General features: G+C 34.3%; 1 protein-coding gene across 5 annotated transcripts in view; it reads left to right on the top strand.

Annotated features, from left to right (window-relative positions):
• The window catches only part of UBE2D3 (ubiquitin conjugating enzyme E2 D3), a 28570-nt gene extending 13131 nt beyond the window's left edge, over nucleotides 1-15439 (top strand). For 4 of the 5 annotated variants that reach the window (XM_042935807.1, XM_042935808.1, XM_042935805.1 and 1 more), the window contains 6 exons: nucleotides 2682-2745; nucleotides 2833-2864; nucleotides 9278-9355; nucleotides 10597-10702; nucleotides 12487-12580; nucleotides 14576-15439. In XM_042935807.1, the coding sequence (XP_042791741.1) occupies nucleotides 2682-2745; nucleotides 2833-2864; nucleotides 9278-9355; nucleotides 10597-10702; nucleotides 12487-12580; nucleotides 14576-14621 (420 nt within the window). In that variant the 3' untranslated portion in view covers nucleotides 14622-15439. Of the gene's footprint in view, nucleotides 1-2681; nucleotides 2746-2832; nucleotides 2865-3348; nucleotides 6054-9277; nucleotides 9356-10596; nucleotides 10703-12486; nucleotides 12581-14575 lie in introns of those variants that run through there. The other variant, XM_042935809.1, reaches the window with a different exon arrangement.
• Nucleotides 15440-15691: the final 252 nt, after the last annotated feature.

Consider the following 15691-nt stretch of genomic DNA (forward strand, 5'->3'; position numbering starts at 1 on the left):
TTGAGTAGATAAAAGGTCTTACACATTAAGAGCATCTGAGGTGACCTCTTACTGTGCTTTCTTATAATTTTTCTTGCTGAGATTTTCTTACGTATTCTCATTTGCTTATGCTATGGGCATAATAATGTCATGAGAATTACTTGTTATCTTAGAGATGAACGCTGGTACATGATTTGAAAGACCTGTTTTGATCCCTAAAATAACTCAGGTTGGTTTTTTTTTTCAATGTTGTATTTAAAGTAGATTTTAGTATGTAAGATAATTGACCTAATTTTAGATCTTTGATTATTACTTCAGAGACATCTTGGTCATGGAGAACTTAGAAAATAAGACACTCAGAAATTATCTGAGTAATAAGAGCCTGAAATTTTGGGAGGGAAGAGCTCAAATTAGACCTTCACTCTAAAGTTAGAATAATGCCAGTACTATAAAGGCTTAATTTATAAATATTATGCATAAAAACTTCTTTCCTCTGTAAGAAATATGTTCTTTAACATTAAATAGGGTGTTGGTTTATTCTAGGTCAACTTTATAGATTCCTGAAATTTATAATGAAGTTGTTTCAAGGTCACTTAGAGCAGCCATCGTTTAGATTGGTTTTATTTAAAAATAACTGCTTTTCTTCTGGCATATAAGCAAATCTGTATTCAAAACATGTTTATTAAGGACCTAATTTGGGCTAGATCAATGTAAGAAACGAGATAAATCTTTTATGGAAAAGAAGGGGGGATGGTTTAGAACAGATAAGTTTTTAACCTTAAAATAGACCCCCTTTTTTGAACCCTTGTGTTCCTTAAGGAAAGACAATTAAACTGTATAAATTAGCTTTTGGCTTTTTTTATTTTTTGGTGGGCCAGCTAAACAGTAGAAATTGTTACATAAGCTTTGGAACATGGGAGAATTCTCTGGTCATGTCAGTTTGACTAGACTACTTGATTTTTACCAACAATGAAGTTTTTAATGCTTTGAGATGGTGTTAAAGTAGATTCCCATCATAACAAAAGTGGCTGGTTATGGGATGTAAATAATTGCCATATGAAACCTAATCTGGCCTATGAAAAAGTCATTTGCTTAATAATGGGTAGTCAATTAATTCAAGTACGTTTCTATTTTTACTCAAAAATTGGTAGTTTTGGGCACCAGGGTAGCTCAGTCGGTTAAGTGTCAGACTCTTGATCTCAGCTCAGGTCTTGATCTCAGGGTTGTGAGTTCAAGCCCGTGTTGGGCTCCCCCCTGGACATCAAGCCTTAAAAAACAAAACAAAAAATAACTTCAAATACTTGATTCAGAATCATTTGATAATTTGTAACAGTGTTTGTTTTTGTTTTTAAGTTAAAACCATACATAGTTTTGTTCTGTTTTCTTAAGTTATTTACTTAGAGGGGGGAATATCCCAAGCAGGCTCTGTGCTTACAGCGCAGAGCTGACATGGGCCTCAAACCCCCACAAGCCATGAGATCATGATCTGAGTTGAAATCAAGAATAGAAGGCTTAACCAAATGGGCCACCCAGATGCCCCCATACATAGTTTCTTTTAACCAGTTGTTTAAATCTCTGTTCAGAGTTTCTGTAATTCCTACTGATCAGGATCCACGGTGGTTGGGATGAATTTTCTCCCATTCTTAAATATATTGAACATAAGAAGGTATATTTATTTAGGCAAGCATAAAGGTCTGATCTGATCTTCCGTTATCCTAAGTTGTGTATCCTGGGATTTCTGGCTGTTTTGATAACCTTAAAAACAGATGTGTGAGTTGGAGAAGCAAGTTGGCAGTGTATCAGAGCACTCCAACTCCCAGTTTTATTGAGGTATAATTGATTTGTAACATTTTTAGTTTTAGAGCTACAACGTCATGGTTTATGAATTTTGTGAAACAATTACAAGGACAATTCTGCATTGTGGGGTTTTGTTTTGTTTTGTTTTGTTTTTAAATGGAGTGAATCTAGATTGATCACTGTGCAACAGTTGGTTAGTTTCTGAAATGTATTTGGACCATGTGAGAGAGGCAGATATTTGCTCTGGATTGAGCCCCACACATACTCTCTTTCTCTAAAATAAAATTAAAAATTAAAAAAGAAACAACTTTATTTTCTGACTAAATTATCCATATTTGTTACATACAAGTCCTGGAAAGGCTAAGTACATATTTATAAATATAAGGTCTGATGGAATTTTGGAAACTGCATGTTTTACCTAGAGCAAATTTCAGTTTCTTCCAGGGTAATAAACATAGTTGAGTTGCAGCAATAAGACCAAATCAAAAAGGATACCTACCTACCTAGCCCCATTAGAGATTTTTCAAGTGGAAATGAGGTCTGTGGATAGTGTGGTTCAGATACAACAGAGGATTTAGGATAGTAGAAATAAGGGCTTCTGAGATATCCTGAAAGTTAAGCAAACAACATGAATGTTGAGAACTGTCTCAGTTCTTAAGCTGTGAAAGTATCTGATACAACTTTTCTGGTTTGGATGGCTTTTGTTGATGTAACAAGAATTTTTGTATCTGTGCCTATTATGTTCCACGATCTGGACTATGGTTAACTTAATGTTTTCTTTTACTAGAATGTATTAATGTGAACTATGATTGTGTGTCCCTTAAAGAATGGGGTGAAGATAAACTATTGACTCTGTTTGTTTGTTGTTATGGTTATATGACCCATCATTTTCTGTTTTGGTGTAGGAACTTAGTGATTTGGCCCGTGACCCTCCAGCACAATGTTCTGCAGGTCCAGTTGGGGATGACAGTAAGTAACTCTGAAGTTGATTTGAATGGCTAATTTCAAAAAAGCTTGTACATTTTTAGATAACAGTTTTGTTTTGTTTTTCCCTAGTGTTTCATTGGCAAGCCACAATTATGGGACCTGTAAGTATTAAGAATTAAAAATTGTTGCTTTTAATTAAAAATTCAACATTGACCTAGTTATATTTAACTTAGTCTCATATTTATTTTATTAACCTTGTAATGCCGTTTTGGAACTGCCGTAGTTGTACAGCTTTTGAAAGCCCTAAAAATTTAATGAATTAGTCATTTGTTTACATATATTATATGTGTCTGTCCCTGTATTCGGGTTCTAGAGTCTAGCATCTCTATGACCTATCAAATATTTTTTCACTTTATCCTAGTTTTCTTTTGTAGTAATGTAAAGCATTGTTGCAGAGCTTCCTGTTATTTATAGACCATTTAATTTATTAGCTCTACCATGGATCTAATTCCTCTTGCTGCCAAAAATCTAAGTTTTTATTGTATTTGATGTTTGTATAGAACTTTAGATTTTTACAAAATTTGAATATTTTTAGGTAGAAAGTGATATTTTGAATACAGCAAAATTCCTTTCTATCCTGGGTAGATAAGAAACTGTATATGCTGGATAATTGAATATTCAGAATTATGGATACCATCTAAGAATTTCACAGAATTAGAGCGCAGTAAAACAACCTGGGGTAAGACTGTATCTTGCACAATACTTAATATTTTTTTTGACTTGGAAGGCACTTTAGGATTTCTATTCTATGTATGTCTTAATCTGCTTTCTTCCCCCCCTTTTTGGTGGTTTAATCTCAACATAAATGTCAATAATGTACTTGGTGAGATAATGGTCAATAAATAGGTATTATTCTAAAAGGAGAAATGCTTTTGGAAAAGTTAGCCAGTTGATGGGTTGGATCAATAAGTTTTTATTCCGTAGTTCTGATTTTGATAACTTTAATCTTTTTTTTTTTTTTTTTCCATCTCTGTGTGGTCCCCCACTGTATGCCAGCCATTAAGGATAGACATAATACTTCTCATTCTTTAGAGAACTTAAAATCTGGGAGAGACTGGCAATTAAAACAAGTGTATAAGATAGGAAATTTTATGGGAAATCATAGCAGGAATGATTGAGTTAGAGTAATTGTGAAATGTTATGACCTAAAGGTAGGGAGACTGTGAGTTAAGTTAAACTTGGTGGTGTTGGTAGAGGGGGGATATTTATCTTAATAATCTGAAACATATCTGTATTATCCTAATAGGGAAAAAAAAATTAACAGAGTCAGAATTGTTCACTTCCAGTTATCTCAAGGACTATTCTTAACTACTGTAAATTTTATTTTGCTTTAAAAATACTTACTTTGTAACAAAATTGTGGTTTATTTATTTTAAGTGAACATAGTTAACTAGTCTGGCTTTTACCCAGTTTGGTCCACAAAACAGTTTAGAAGTTAACAGTCTTCATATTAAAACACTGACGAGGCCCTCATTCCATAGCAGTAGTGACTGGGGATGGAGTTTAGCAGCTACCTCCCTTTTTTTATATGGGGTTTGTGTCTCACACTCCTGTCCACTTCATTTTGCCTCCCTAGATTCTGTAGGCACATGGATTTGCTGTTTCTAGAATTTTGTCATTATAGATCACCAATTCTTAAAGGAGAGTGTTCAGTAAAATGCCTTACCATTTCTACCAAGTAAAAGCTCATCTTTGATCCAGAGGGTGCTTTAAGATGTCTCATTATAAAAATTAGTTGTCAGTATTAATAAAGCACTAAAAAGTTGGTAATCTCAAGACTTAATTGGATGGTGTGCATAATAGAAACCAGCTCTTTGACACCAGTGTGACATTTTTCTGCTGGACTCTGAGACTTCACTGTTTATTGAACTTTTGTTTCCAAAAGGTGAGGAATATACTTAAGAGTAAATCAGAGTGAAGCATAAGTGAGTAGTTTATGCCAGTAATTTTTTAGAGAATAAGAGAAGATTGCTTATCCTGACCTTTTTTTGTAGCTGCTTACTTATTTGCTTTTATTTTCAGAAAACTTTGTTAATTGTATCAATGACAGTTTTCTGCTTTTAAAAACAAATACTTGATTTTCAGAACTATTTAAATATTCCCTAATAAAATTTGCAGAAACTGTATTTTAGTAAACACCGGTTTTGGATGTCAACTTGGAAATAGTTAGCAATTATCTTTACCATAGCGTCAACAATGAAACAACTCATGTTCTTATTTTGGCTTTTGATTGCATCCTTGTGATACAACATCACAGTTTGATTAGATAAATAATTGCTTTATTTTGTTACTATGCCTAGCTGTGTGACATGCAGGTAAATGAGCTAAAACATTGGGACATTGGTAGTATAGCAATCCATATATTTGCAGATTTGCTGAAAGAATAAATGGTAACAAAATTGCTATGGAGTACTTCTTAGGTCAGTAAAGTGATTGGCAGTGCCACATAACTAAAGGTTCCTGACTAAGGAATGGAGCATCTAATTTAAGTTTTGATGCAGAGTAACTATTCAGTTTTAGTGTATTACAGTCTGGGAATGTTCTTGATCATTAAATTTATGAGGCAAAATGCTTTCTAATAACCATTTGAACTGGCTTATTCTTTCTTAAGGTAAGATACTTTGGAAGCACAAATACTAATAAAAATTAAACCTTTGAAAGAAATGACAGAGCATTGCTGGTTATGTGGTTCTTAAACTTTGGTGGTGGCTGGGTGTTTTGTACTATATTGAGGACAATTCCCATTAACAATTGGAAAAGTTAGGAGAAGTTAACTCCTTACTTATTTCTGATATTTATATACTTGATTACTAATTGGAAATGGAGCTGGGAGAAAGATAATTTTGAAATTATTTGGAGAACCACACTAACTTCCACCTAATCTATGATACAGCCAAGGAAGAAAGTACCAAATTTGAATAATATAACGTCATCTTTGGCAGCTTGAGCAGAATCAACTACAAAAACCATCTGAAGTCAAATAATTGGTTCATAGGTATTGTCTTATTGGTCCATAAAGGTTATTTTTCAACTTACTTTAAGTGTATTATGTCAGTTTCTGCAAAGGTTAATGATACATGAAAACTCTTCCCTTCATGACCTTTTAAAAGGAGCTTTGTAGTCCAGAGGAAGAGTAGAGGAAGTGGAAAATATAAGTAAGTTATATAGTAAATGTACAGAAAGTACAGAAGAAAGGCAACAAGCGGATTGAACTAAAGGAAAGGCTGTATTATCTTTTTAAGGACATGTAAGCTTAAGATGGACTTTATAGTGTAGGTAGGATCCTAGAGATAAAGACACAGATGCAGATAAGAATATTTCAAGTAGGAACGCCTGGGTGGTTCAGTCTGTTGAGTATCTGACTCTTGATTTTTGGCTTATGTCATGATCCCAGGGTCGTGGGATCAAGCTTTGTGTCATAACGCTGTGTGTAGAGCCTGCTTAACATTCTCTCTCCTGCCCCTCTCTCCCCCCCCCCCCCACCCACCCGCTCGCACATGCTGTCTCTCTAATAAAAAAAAATTTTTTTTTTCAAAGAATATTTCAAGTAAGAGAAAGAAAGAAATAATGGAAAAAGGAGATGTGAAACATTTTATGTGCAGTAAAGAGCACATTTAGGAGAAGAGGTAGAAGATGAGACCAGCTATATTAGTGGGAATGGGTTCATAAAGCACTTTATGTGCTTAGGAGTTTGTACTTTATCTTGAAATCTGTGCTGGATTTCAAGCAGGGGTGCAACTTGTGTCTTAAGACAACTTCAGAATTAGGGTGAGGGATAAATTAGAAGAAAAAGCCAGAGTGAAGACAGGAATACCAGTAGTAAACCATTACCATAATGTAGAAAAAAGATGTGAGATCTGGAACGAAGGTAGTGGTGGCAGTGGACCTAAAGGAGAAGCAGCTAGTTGAAGAGAATTTAAGGATCTTTAAGATTGATAACTGCTTTGATCACTGATGGTTTGTGGTTTGAGTTTTGGACACAAGACATCCAAGAATAAACATTCATGAGCATTTGAATATATATAGAGAGAGAGGACTCCAGAGTTACCAGAATAAGTGTGGATCAGGAGATAGAAGCAGAAGATGGATCTTTGGGAATACCAACACTTTATGATTGCCCTAGGGGAGGAATACAGGCACTGAGAGGAGTCACTTGAACTAATTGGAGTAAATCCAAGGTGTAGAAGGTTTATAAAGAGATCAAGTATAAATTCTGGATTTGGGTCCGTTTATAATCAAAATATACCTGTTTTAATTTCTTTTCTGTTTGTTTTCTATTTATAGTAACTTTGGTATAGAGCCTCAATCTTTAGATAGCATAGTTTGGTTGGGTTACCCTTGGATCTTAAGATTTTACCAGTTTTTCCTTTTTGAGTTGATGGAGTTGTAGTGTTAAATTGTAACATTGAAATATTTTCATCCCATAAGTGTTTTTTGTTTTTTTTTTGTTTTTTGTTTTTTTGAACAAGTGAAGTGAAATTTGGTTTTGCTTAAATCTTATGATTAGGTTGCCTTTATTCAGAAGCAGTGAGATTACAGCACTTGTGATTGTATGAAAATTGGAATGAAAATTTAGAATTTCTTTTTTTTTTTTTTTTTTTTTTTTTAATTTATTTTGAGAGAGAGTGAGAACATGAACAGGGGAGGGGCGGAGAAAGAAGGAAAGAATCCCAAGCAGGTTCCACACTTTCAGCCCAGTGCAGGGCTCAATTCACAAACTGAGATCGTGACTTGAGCCAAGATCAAGAGTCAGATGCTTAACCGACTGAGCCACTCAGGTGCCCCTAGAATTCTACTGTTTAGGATTACCGTAATTTGTTAACTGCACACTGTACAAACATTTTCAGTATTAGTCTTATAAAAGTGTATGCCATTTGAAGCATCTACTCCCAGTTGATGTAGCTGTTAAAGATCCATTAATCTGTTAAATTCAGATCGTATTCTGGTACCTTGCTTTGATTTTTGTCTATACTTCACAATGCTGCTTTGCAGTTGTTTTTCGAATTAAAATTTTGTAAACAATTTGAAAAGACAGGACTTGGGCATTACGAAAGGATTCAAACTGTAGTTTTTTTAATTTTACTAGTTGTATGTTTCTTTGAACTTCATTTATCAGTAAGTTGACATTTTTCCTTCAACTCGCAGATATATCCCATTCATTTTTCATAATACCTGCAACATTTCATTATATGTCTCTTTACCATACTGTTAGCCCATCAAGATAAGAAATTGTTCTCAATGTCCCTTCTACATACCTGATCTATAGAAGGGAGTTAAATTAATTCAGCTATTGGTTATTTTACAGTGGGCTGGGGATTAAATGAACACTATAAAAGTGACAGATCTGGAAAAGTTTTTATTTGCCTGATATCCAGAATGAGCATAGTAAAAGGCTTATATTAGCACTATGTACATACTCTTCTAATGGAGAGAAATAGATGTTGGTAATAACTCACTATAAACTTTGAAATACATCTTCAGGTCGGCTCTTAGCATATCTAGAAGCAGTTTTATATTTTCCTTAACTTTTACCTTAAAGTTTTTTACTAATTCACTGTCTTTTGTCCTCACTTTCTGATCCATTGTTGGTGGTCTTCATAAGACCTGGGGTTTCAATCTTGGTTCTATCCTATACCATTCACCTAAGTTATTTCTTCAAGTCCCTTTATATTTGTCCATAAAATGGGAACAGTGATATCTTTTTCCTGATATTGGTTAAATTAAATGTAAAATTCTAGCAAATAGTGTTTCCCAAAAATTACTTGATACTAACATTGTCTAATAGGTATTTACTAAGAGTCCTTCGTACTCAAATTATAATCAAAATGAGGGAGGAAGAGTGATGCGATAGCTTGAAATTTTGTTTTCTTTTGAAGTGGAAGAACAAATATTCTACATTGTTTTCCAAATATTGTAATGCTGTGTGTTGGTTTGCTGTGAGGTTTTTAGTATGCTTTTGAAGAAAAACTTCCTTGGTTTTAAATGAGGATTTTTGAGGGGTTACTGGCTGGCTCAGTCAGAAGAGCACGTGACTCTTAATCTCAGGGTTGTGAGTTCAGCATTTTGGTTTGCCAGTAGCCAGAGTGGTGTGTTGAAGTACAAAGCCTTCTGTGTTGTATATATGGTTTTCATTAGAAGAAATAAATATAAGACCTTATTTTCAAATTCATGTTTGATGTATAATACTTTTATAGACCTTATTGCTAAGTATACTTTTCCTTTGTGAAAGTTGGGATCTAGAACACCTATGTTTCTGGGTAATTTTTCGGTTCTTTGGTGACCTACGTAAAATGGGATCTAAGTAAATAAGGGTTCATTGTTCTATAGTAAATTTTGATTGTGTATTTTCTAGTAATATGAACTAAATTGTGGAATAGTTTAGATTCTATTGCAGTGTAAACAGTGGGTAATTTGGGTCCATATCAAATGCTTATTTAGAAAATAGAAATGTTACCTGGATTATTTAGCAGTAATATTTTAAATATCAGAGTTAAGCAAATTTTTCTTTTCACAGAATGACAGCCCATATCAAGGTGGTGTATTCTTTTTGACAATTCATTTTCCTACAGACTACCCCTTCAAACCACCTAAGGCAAGTATTTATCCCCAAAATCCATTAGTATACATCAGTGTTTTATTTCAAAGGAATAGAGTATTCTTAGAAATTACGATTCAATGTAATTCAAGGTAATTGGCATGTATATGTAGGGAGTAAGAATAATTTAGGTTAAATACATATTGAGGCTAATACATAAGCTAAATATATAATACAGAATGCTCTTAATCTTTAGTTAGAAGAGCAGCTAGACCTGGATTTGAACTTCTGTAAATGGAGATAAGGATTTATCCAACGTTGCAAAATTCTGATACATCATGTGGAAGTTTTTTTTCCCCCTTTATTGTGCTCATACAGGTTTGGATTATTAACCTCTGTAAAATAGTAGACTTCAGGTATTCAGCTTTGTATTCATTTGCATATGTTGCTGCAGCCTAGGCTATGTTTGTTAGGGCTTAGGCTATATCTTTTAGGGGTTTGGGTTTGCATATATAACAATAAATCTATCAAAGCTTATAGTTGCTTAATGCACAAAGGTGACTGGTTTACAGTTATTAAAAGCATTTGATCCTTGTCTTTTCAGAGCAATTAACATAAATCCAATCTATATGAATACCTGTAGAAAATAGCAGAACGTTGGCACTTCAGCCATCTTTGCAGTCATGTTATAGGTGTAGTATGACAGTTACTTCAGATGAAACACTTTTTTGATATTTAAAATTATTTTATGTACTATGGAAATGCACACTAAAACACATACTTTTTGTAACTTGATACCTTAAATGAGTTGGTCTACAAATTTGGTTTACATTCTGAAGTTCCTTTATTTATTAATGAATGTTAATTAGCCTTCACAATGTTCTTCTTGATACTCATGACATGGTAGAGTGAAAGTTAACCTTCAGAATATCCCATCATATCATTGATAGTAAAATTTTTGCCCCAAAGTTACATTTTTTATTTTAATGAAAGAGAAGGATCCCCTGAAAGATCTTGATCAGAATATCAGACGAGTTTCTGTAATTTTTAGTCTACTGTGTATGTAAAGTAGCTTTTAGCCATTTGATTGTGTGTGTGTGTGTGAGAGAGAGAGAAAGTGTGTGTGTGTGTGTGTGTGTGTGTGTGTGTGTGTGTGAGAGAGAGAGAGAGAGAGAGAGAGAGAGAGAGCAGGACAGTATTTTAAGCCTTGCTAAAAATGAAAGTCTTTTATTTCAGATTAGGATGCTTATTTTTACTTGGGGAAAAGATACCTAAAAAATTTTTTTAATTTATTTTAGGTTGCATTTACAACAAGAATTTATCATCCAAATATTAACAGTAATGGCAGCATTTGTCTCGATATTCTAAGATCACAGTGGTCTCCTGCTTTAACTATTTCTAAAGGTAAAATACTTTTAGAGAAAGTCTTGAGCTGCTCAGATTCATAGTCTTGGAAAGGTCTCTAGATCAATTCTGGTCTTCTACTTTCAATTGGGATCTATTATATGACATCTCTAATAGGTTGTCCAGTCTCCACAAGAATATCCCAGATGGAGATGGGAGTTCCTCCATCTTTCTCCATTTTGAATGACTGTGGTGGTTTTTATGTCACTTCTCCCCCACAAATGAAATCACCTACCACAGAGTGACTACTCAATGGGAAGGAAGTGTACCCTGTAGTAACCTTTGGGTATTGGTGTTGGCTTAGCATACCTTAAGGTATAAAAAATGAGGTTTTTAATGTTGCTAATTAAGACAGTGTTTCAGATAGGATTGTGCAGTGAATTTGTATCTACTAAAAAGGTAGTGTAGCATCTCCCAGACTTTTATTTGACTAAAATCACTGTTTTGGAGAAGAAAGAAAATCCCTTATAACACTTTGCAGTGTCTGCCACATAATAGGCATACAAAATGAATTAGGTACATGCTCTGTAATGCTTGGTATCATCCAAGTTCATGAACTGAACAGGTCAGAGTAAGAACTAAAGTTGTGAAGGCTCGTTTAGTAATAGAGATAGAGAGGTGCCTGCGTGGCTGGCTTAGTCTGTGGAGCATGACTCTTGATCTTGGAGTTGTGAGTTCAAGCCCCATGTTGAGTGTAGGAATTGCTTAAAAATAAAATCTTCAGGGGCTCCTGGATGGCTCAGTCGGTTAAGTGTCCACAACTCTTGATCTCAGCTCAGTTCTCAATCTCAGGGTTGTAATTTCAAGCCCCACGTTGGGCTCTCCGCTGGACGTGAAGCCTACTTAAAAATATATGTGTATGTACATATATGTATATAATAAAATCTTTTATTAAAAAAGTAATGGAGATCAGCATTTATTTAATCACTACTCTTAGTTTATAAATTCAAGGAGACAAAACACAATGGAGCAGTTGGGAGTTTATGTGAAACTCCCCCAAGGGCAGGGAAGAGCATGGATTTCTTTTTTTTTATTTTTTTTTTTATTTTCTTTAATGTTTGTTTATTTTTGAGAGACAGGGAGGGGGAGATACAGAATCTGAAGCAGGCTCCAAGCTCTGAGCACTCAGCATAGAGCCCAATGTGGGTCTCGAACTCAACAAACCATGAGATCATGACCTGAACCGAAGTTGGAGGCTAAATCAACTGAGCCACCCAGGTGCCCCCTTTCTTTTAATATATATATATATATATATATATTTAATAAGTAAACTCTACCTCCAACATGGGGCTTGAACTCCACAAACCCAAGATCATGGGTCTCATGCTCCTCTGACTGAGCTAGCTAGACACCCTGAGAATGGATTTTTTTGTTATGCCCAACCGCTGAGAATAATACTGCACGAATGTTCCCCACATTATTCTTTATAGATTTCCCCCCCTCAAAGTACGAAGAACTCCACAGTTTATTAACTTCTAATGCCACTTAACTTTATGAAAAGGGTAATAAACTACTACCGCATTGTTTGAGTATCTCGGAACTCCTGAGTTTGGCACTATTTTCATAGCTAGTCAGTACTAAACTTGATGCCAACAAAGTTCTATTTTTGACATTACTTATTGTCTCCTGTGAAGCAAAATGTCTGTAAAGCTGTGTCTCATTGACCTTAAGATACAAACTAATAAAAAATCTTTTGAGGATTGGGTTTTTTTTTTTTAATACATGTTTCTAAATACATTTTTATCTAAATTTCCAGTGCTAGGTAACACTTTTTTTTCTTGCAGTTCTTTTATCCATTTGTTCACTGCTATGTGATCCAAACCCAGATGACCCCCTAGTGCCAGAGATTGCACGGATCTATAAAACAGACAGAGATAAGTAAGTATATAGTAGAAAAGTGATTTTATTTTTTTAATGAGTTAGGCTTACACTCTGCTGTAAGTTGTGGCAATGCCAAGAAGACTTGATGATTATTGCTGGTAAGATAATAATTAAAATGTGCAGAAAGCTAGTTTTTGAAATGTGAGTTTTTCTTAATAGGTTTTAGTTTATGTGACAATGAATAGCCCCTCTAAAACGTTTTAATTTCCCAACATGTTGAGTGCTTTGTCACTTACTAAGTTTTTGGAAAGAAAGATTTTTCTTTGTCCCAATTACATCTTTGAAACAAATAACTGGTACTATTATAAAAATGTGGTCTAAATTCCTCAGATATTTGAATTACCTTTATGTACTACTTCACCATTATAACTTTGTTGTATGTTATGATTAATGCTAAGTATACTTGTTCAATTAGGTACAATAGGTTAGCAAGAGAGTGGACAGAGAAATACGCTATGTTGTAGGGTAAGAGGATCTGCACTCTATGGTGCGCTTATTCATGGTACTGCCAGCACTTGAGTGCTGCATGCTTAAAGGCACTGTCTTAACTAACCAAAGGTAACAGATGTGACAGTTTTCTGAAAACTGTACATTTAACTGCTTGATCTCTGTTTAGCGTGAAAGTATACCCAATAGTCATTATTGCTTGAGAGTATTTGCATGGCAAAGCAGTTATATATAGCACTAGTAAGAAATGAAAGTTTAAATAGTATCTTTTTCAAACTACCATGGTATTTAAATTTTAAAGTTGGTATATTTTAACCGTTATTACCAGTACTTTATGGAATGTGGTGATTTAATTAAAATTTGGTCAAGAGATCATAATATAAGGGAAAACACTTTTAGTAAAGCCTCCAAGCATCTAAACTAAATGTTCATTACTGACAAGCATGCATTAATATCAGCTATACTTTGTGGCTCCCTGTATGCTAAATGAAACCTTTGTTTTAAAGTGCTGGCTTTTTGAGAGGGTGTCCTTAAATGAGGTAACCATGAATGGTAGAAAGAACTTCTATATGCTAAAGTTTAGAAAAGTGGTTGAACCATGTTTAGTTCTTGTTTTGAAATGAAGCTAGTTAATATTTCATAAAGTTCAAACTGGAAATAGAAATCTAAAAGTTCTCCTATACCCTTTGATGTATATTCATAAGGCTATCACTGTATTTTTTGTTGGTAAGTAATTTATGGCATGGATGTAATACAGGAAGAAATTGATAGCATTTATCAATATGAATGATAATCCTCAGTAATAAATAACCTTGCTCGTGTGTGAGTTATCTGTTGATCTTTTTAAACAAAGATGCCCCCGAGTTGTACTACTAGAGATTCTCATTAAGTCTCAAGTGGGACTTGTTAGCTCCAGTCACACTTTCTAAAAGTAACACATACATGTTCCAATTAACACATACACGCCACTCACACCCACCTCCTCTTGAAAAGTCCTTTCTTCAAAACCTCCTTCCCCAATGTCTAATCTTCTCCCTGTGCTTTAAATCTCAAATGTAATTTCTGGTATTACCAATTTCTCAAAGTCTAGGATTCAGATAAAATTGTTTGGTTCCAACTTTGATGGAAATTTCTGTAGACTGTGCCGTTCTGACATAAGTCCGTGATGAACTGTAAAATAATTTTTTTAATGTTACAGTTAGTTGAAGTGAATACTAATTATAGGATTTTCTAATAGAACATTTAACTCAGTGGTAGGGAAGAGAAAAGGTCTTTGATTATTTTTTTCTTAGCCTCCCCAATCTCAATGCCACCTTACTGTGTTTATGAAAATATTTTCAGTCTATTGGAACATTCTATTGGAAGTATAAGATTTCCATTTCCCACATTGCTTTGAGTACCACTGCTATTTCTCCCTTGTTGGCTTAATTCTAATCATAGCCATAAGAAATAACTCCATGATGAGTTTGGAGGTAAAATAGAAATCTTTACTTTCAAATATTAAGAATTCTTTAACTTTTTAAGTAACATCTTCTTTATTTGCAGGTACAACAGAATATCTCGGGAATGGACTCAGAAGTATGCCATGTGATGCTACCTTAAAGTCAGAATAACCTGCATTATAGCTGGAATAAACTTTAAATTACTGTTCCTTTTTTGATTTTCTTATCCGGCTGCTCCCCTTTCAGACCTCATCTTTTTTAATTTTATTTTTTGTTTACCTCCCTCCATTCATTCACATGCTCATCTGAGAAGACTTAAGTTCTTCCAGCTTTGGACAATAACTGCTTTTAGAAACTGTAAAGTAGTTACAAGAGAACAGTTGCCCAAGATTCTGAATTTTTTTAAAAATGGAGCATGTGTATTATGTGGCCAATGTCTTCACTCTAACTTGGTTATGAGACTAAAACCATTCCTCACTGCTCTAACATGCTGAAGAAATCATCTGAGGGGGAGGGAGATGGATGCTCAGTTGTCACATCAAAGGAAGCAGCATTATTCTAGCATCCAGTCTTTTTTAAGCCTTCCACTGTTAGAGATTTGAGGTTACATGATATACTTTATGCTCATAACTGATGTGGCTGGAGAATTGGTATTGAATTTATAGCATCAGCAGAACAGAAAATGTGATGTATTTTATGCATGTCAATAAAGGAATGACCTGTTCTTGTTCTACAGAGAATGGAAATTGGAAGTCAAACACCCTTTGTATTCCAAAATAGGGTCTCAAACATTTTGTAATTCTCATTTAAATTGTTAGGAGGCTTGGAGCTATTAGTTAATCTATCTTCCAATACACTGTTTAATATAGCACTGAATAAATGATGCAAGTTGTCAATGGATGAGTGATCAACTAATAGCTCTGCTAGTAATTGATTTATTTTTCTTCAATAAAGTTGCATAAACCAATGAGTTAGCTGCCTGAATTAATCAGTATGGGAAACAATCTTTTGTAAATGCAAAGCTGTTTTTGTATATACTGTTGGGATTTGCTTCATTGTTTGACATCAAATAATGATGTAAAGTTCAAAAGAGTGAATATTTTGCCATGTTCAGTTAAAAGTGCACAGTCTGTTACAGGTTGACACATTGATTGACCTGATTTATGCAGAATTAATAAGCTATTCGGATAGTGTAGCTTTAGTATGCTGCACATGATAC

Source organism: Panthera leo, chromosome B1 (genome assembly GCF_018350215.1).
Source record: "Panthera leo isolate Ple1 chromosome B1, P.leo_Ple1_pat1.1, whole genome shotgun sequence".
Taxonomy (NCBI): Eukaryota; Metazoa; Chordata; class Mammalia; order Carnivora; family Felidae; genus Panthera; species Panthera leo.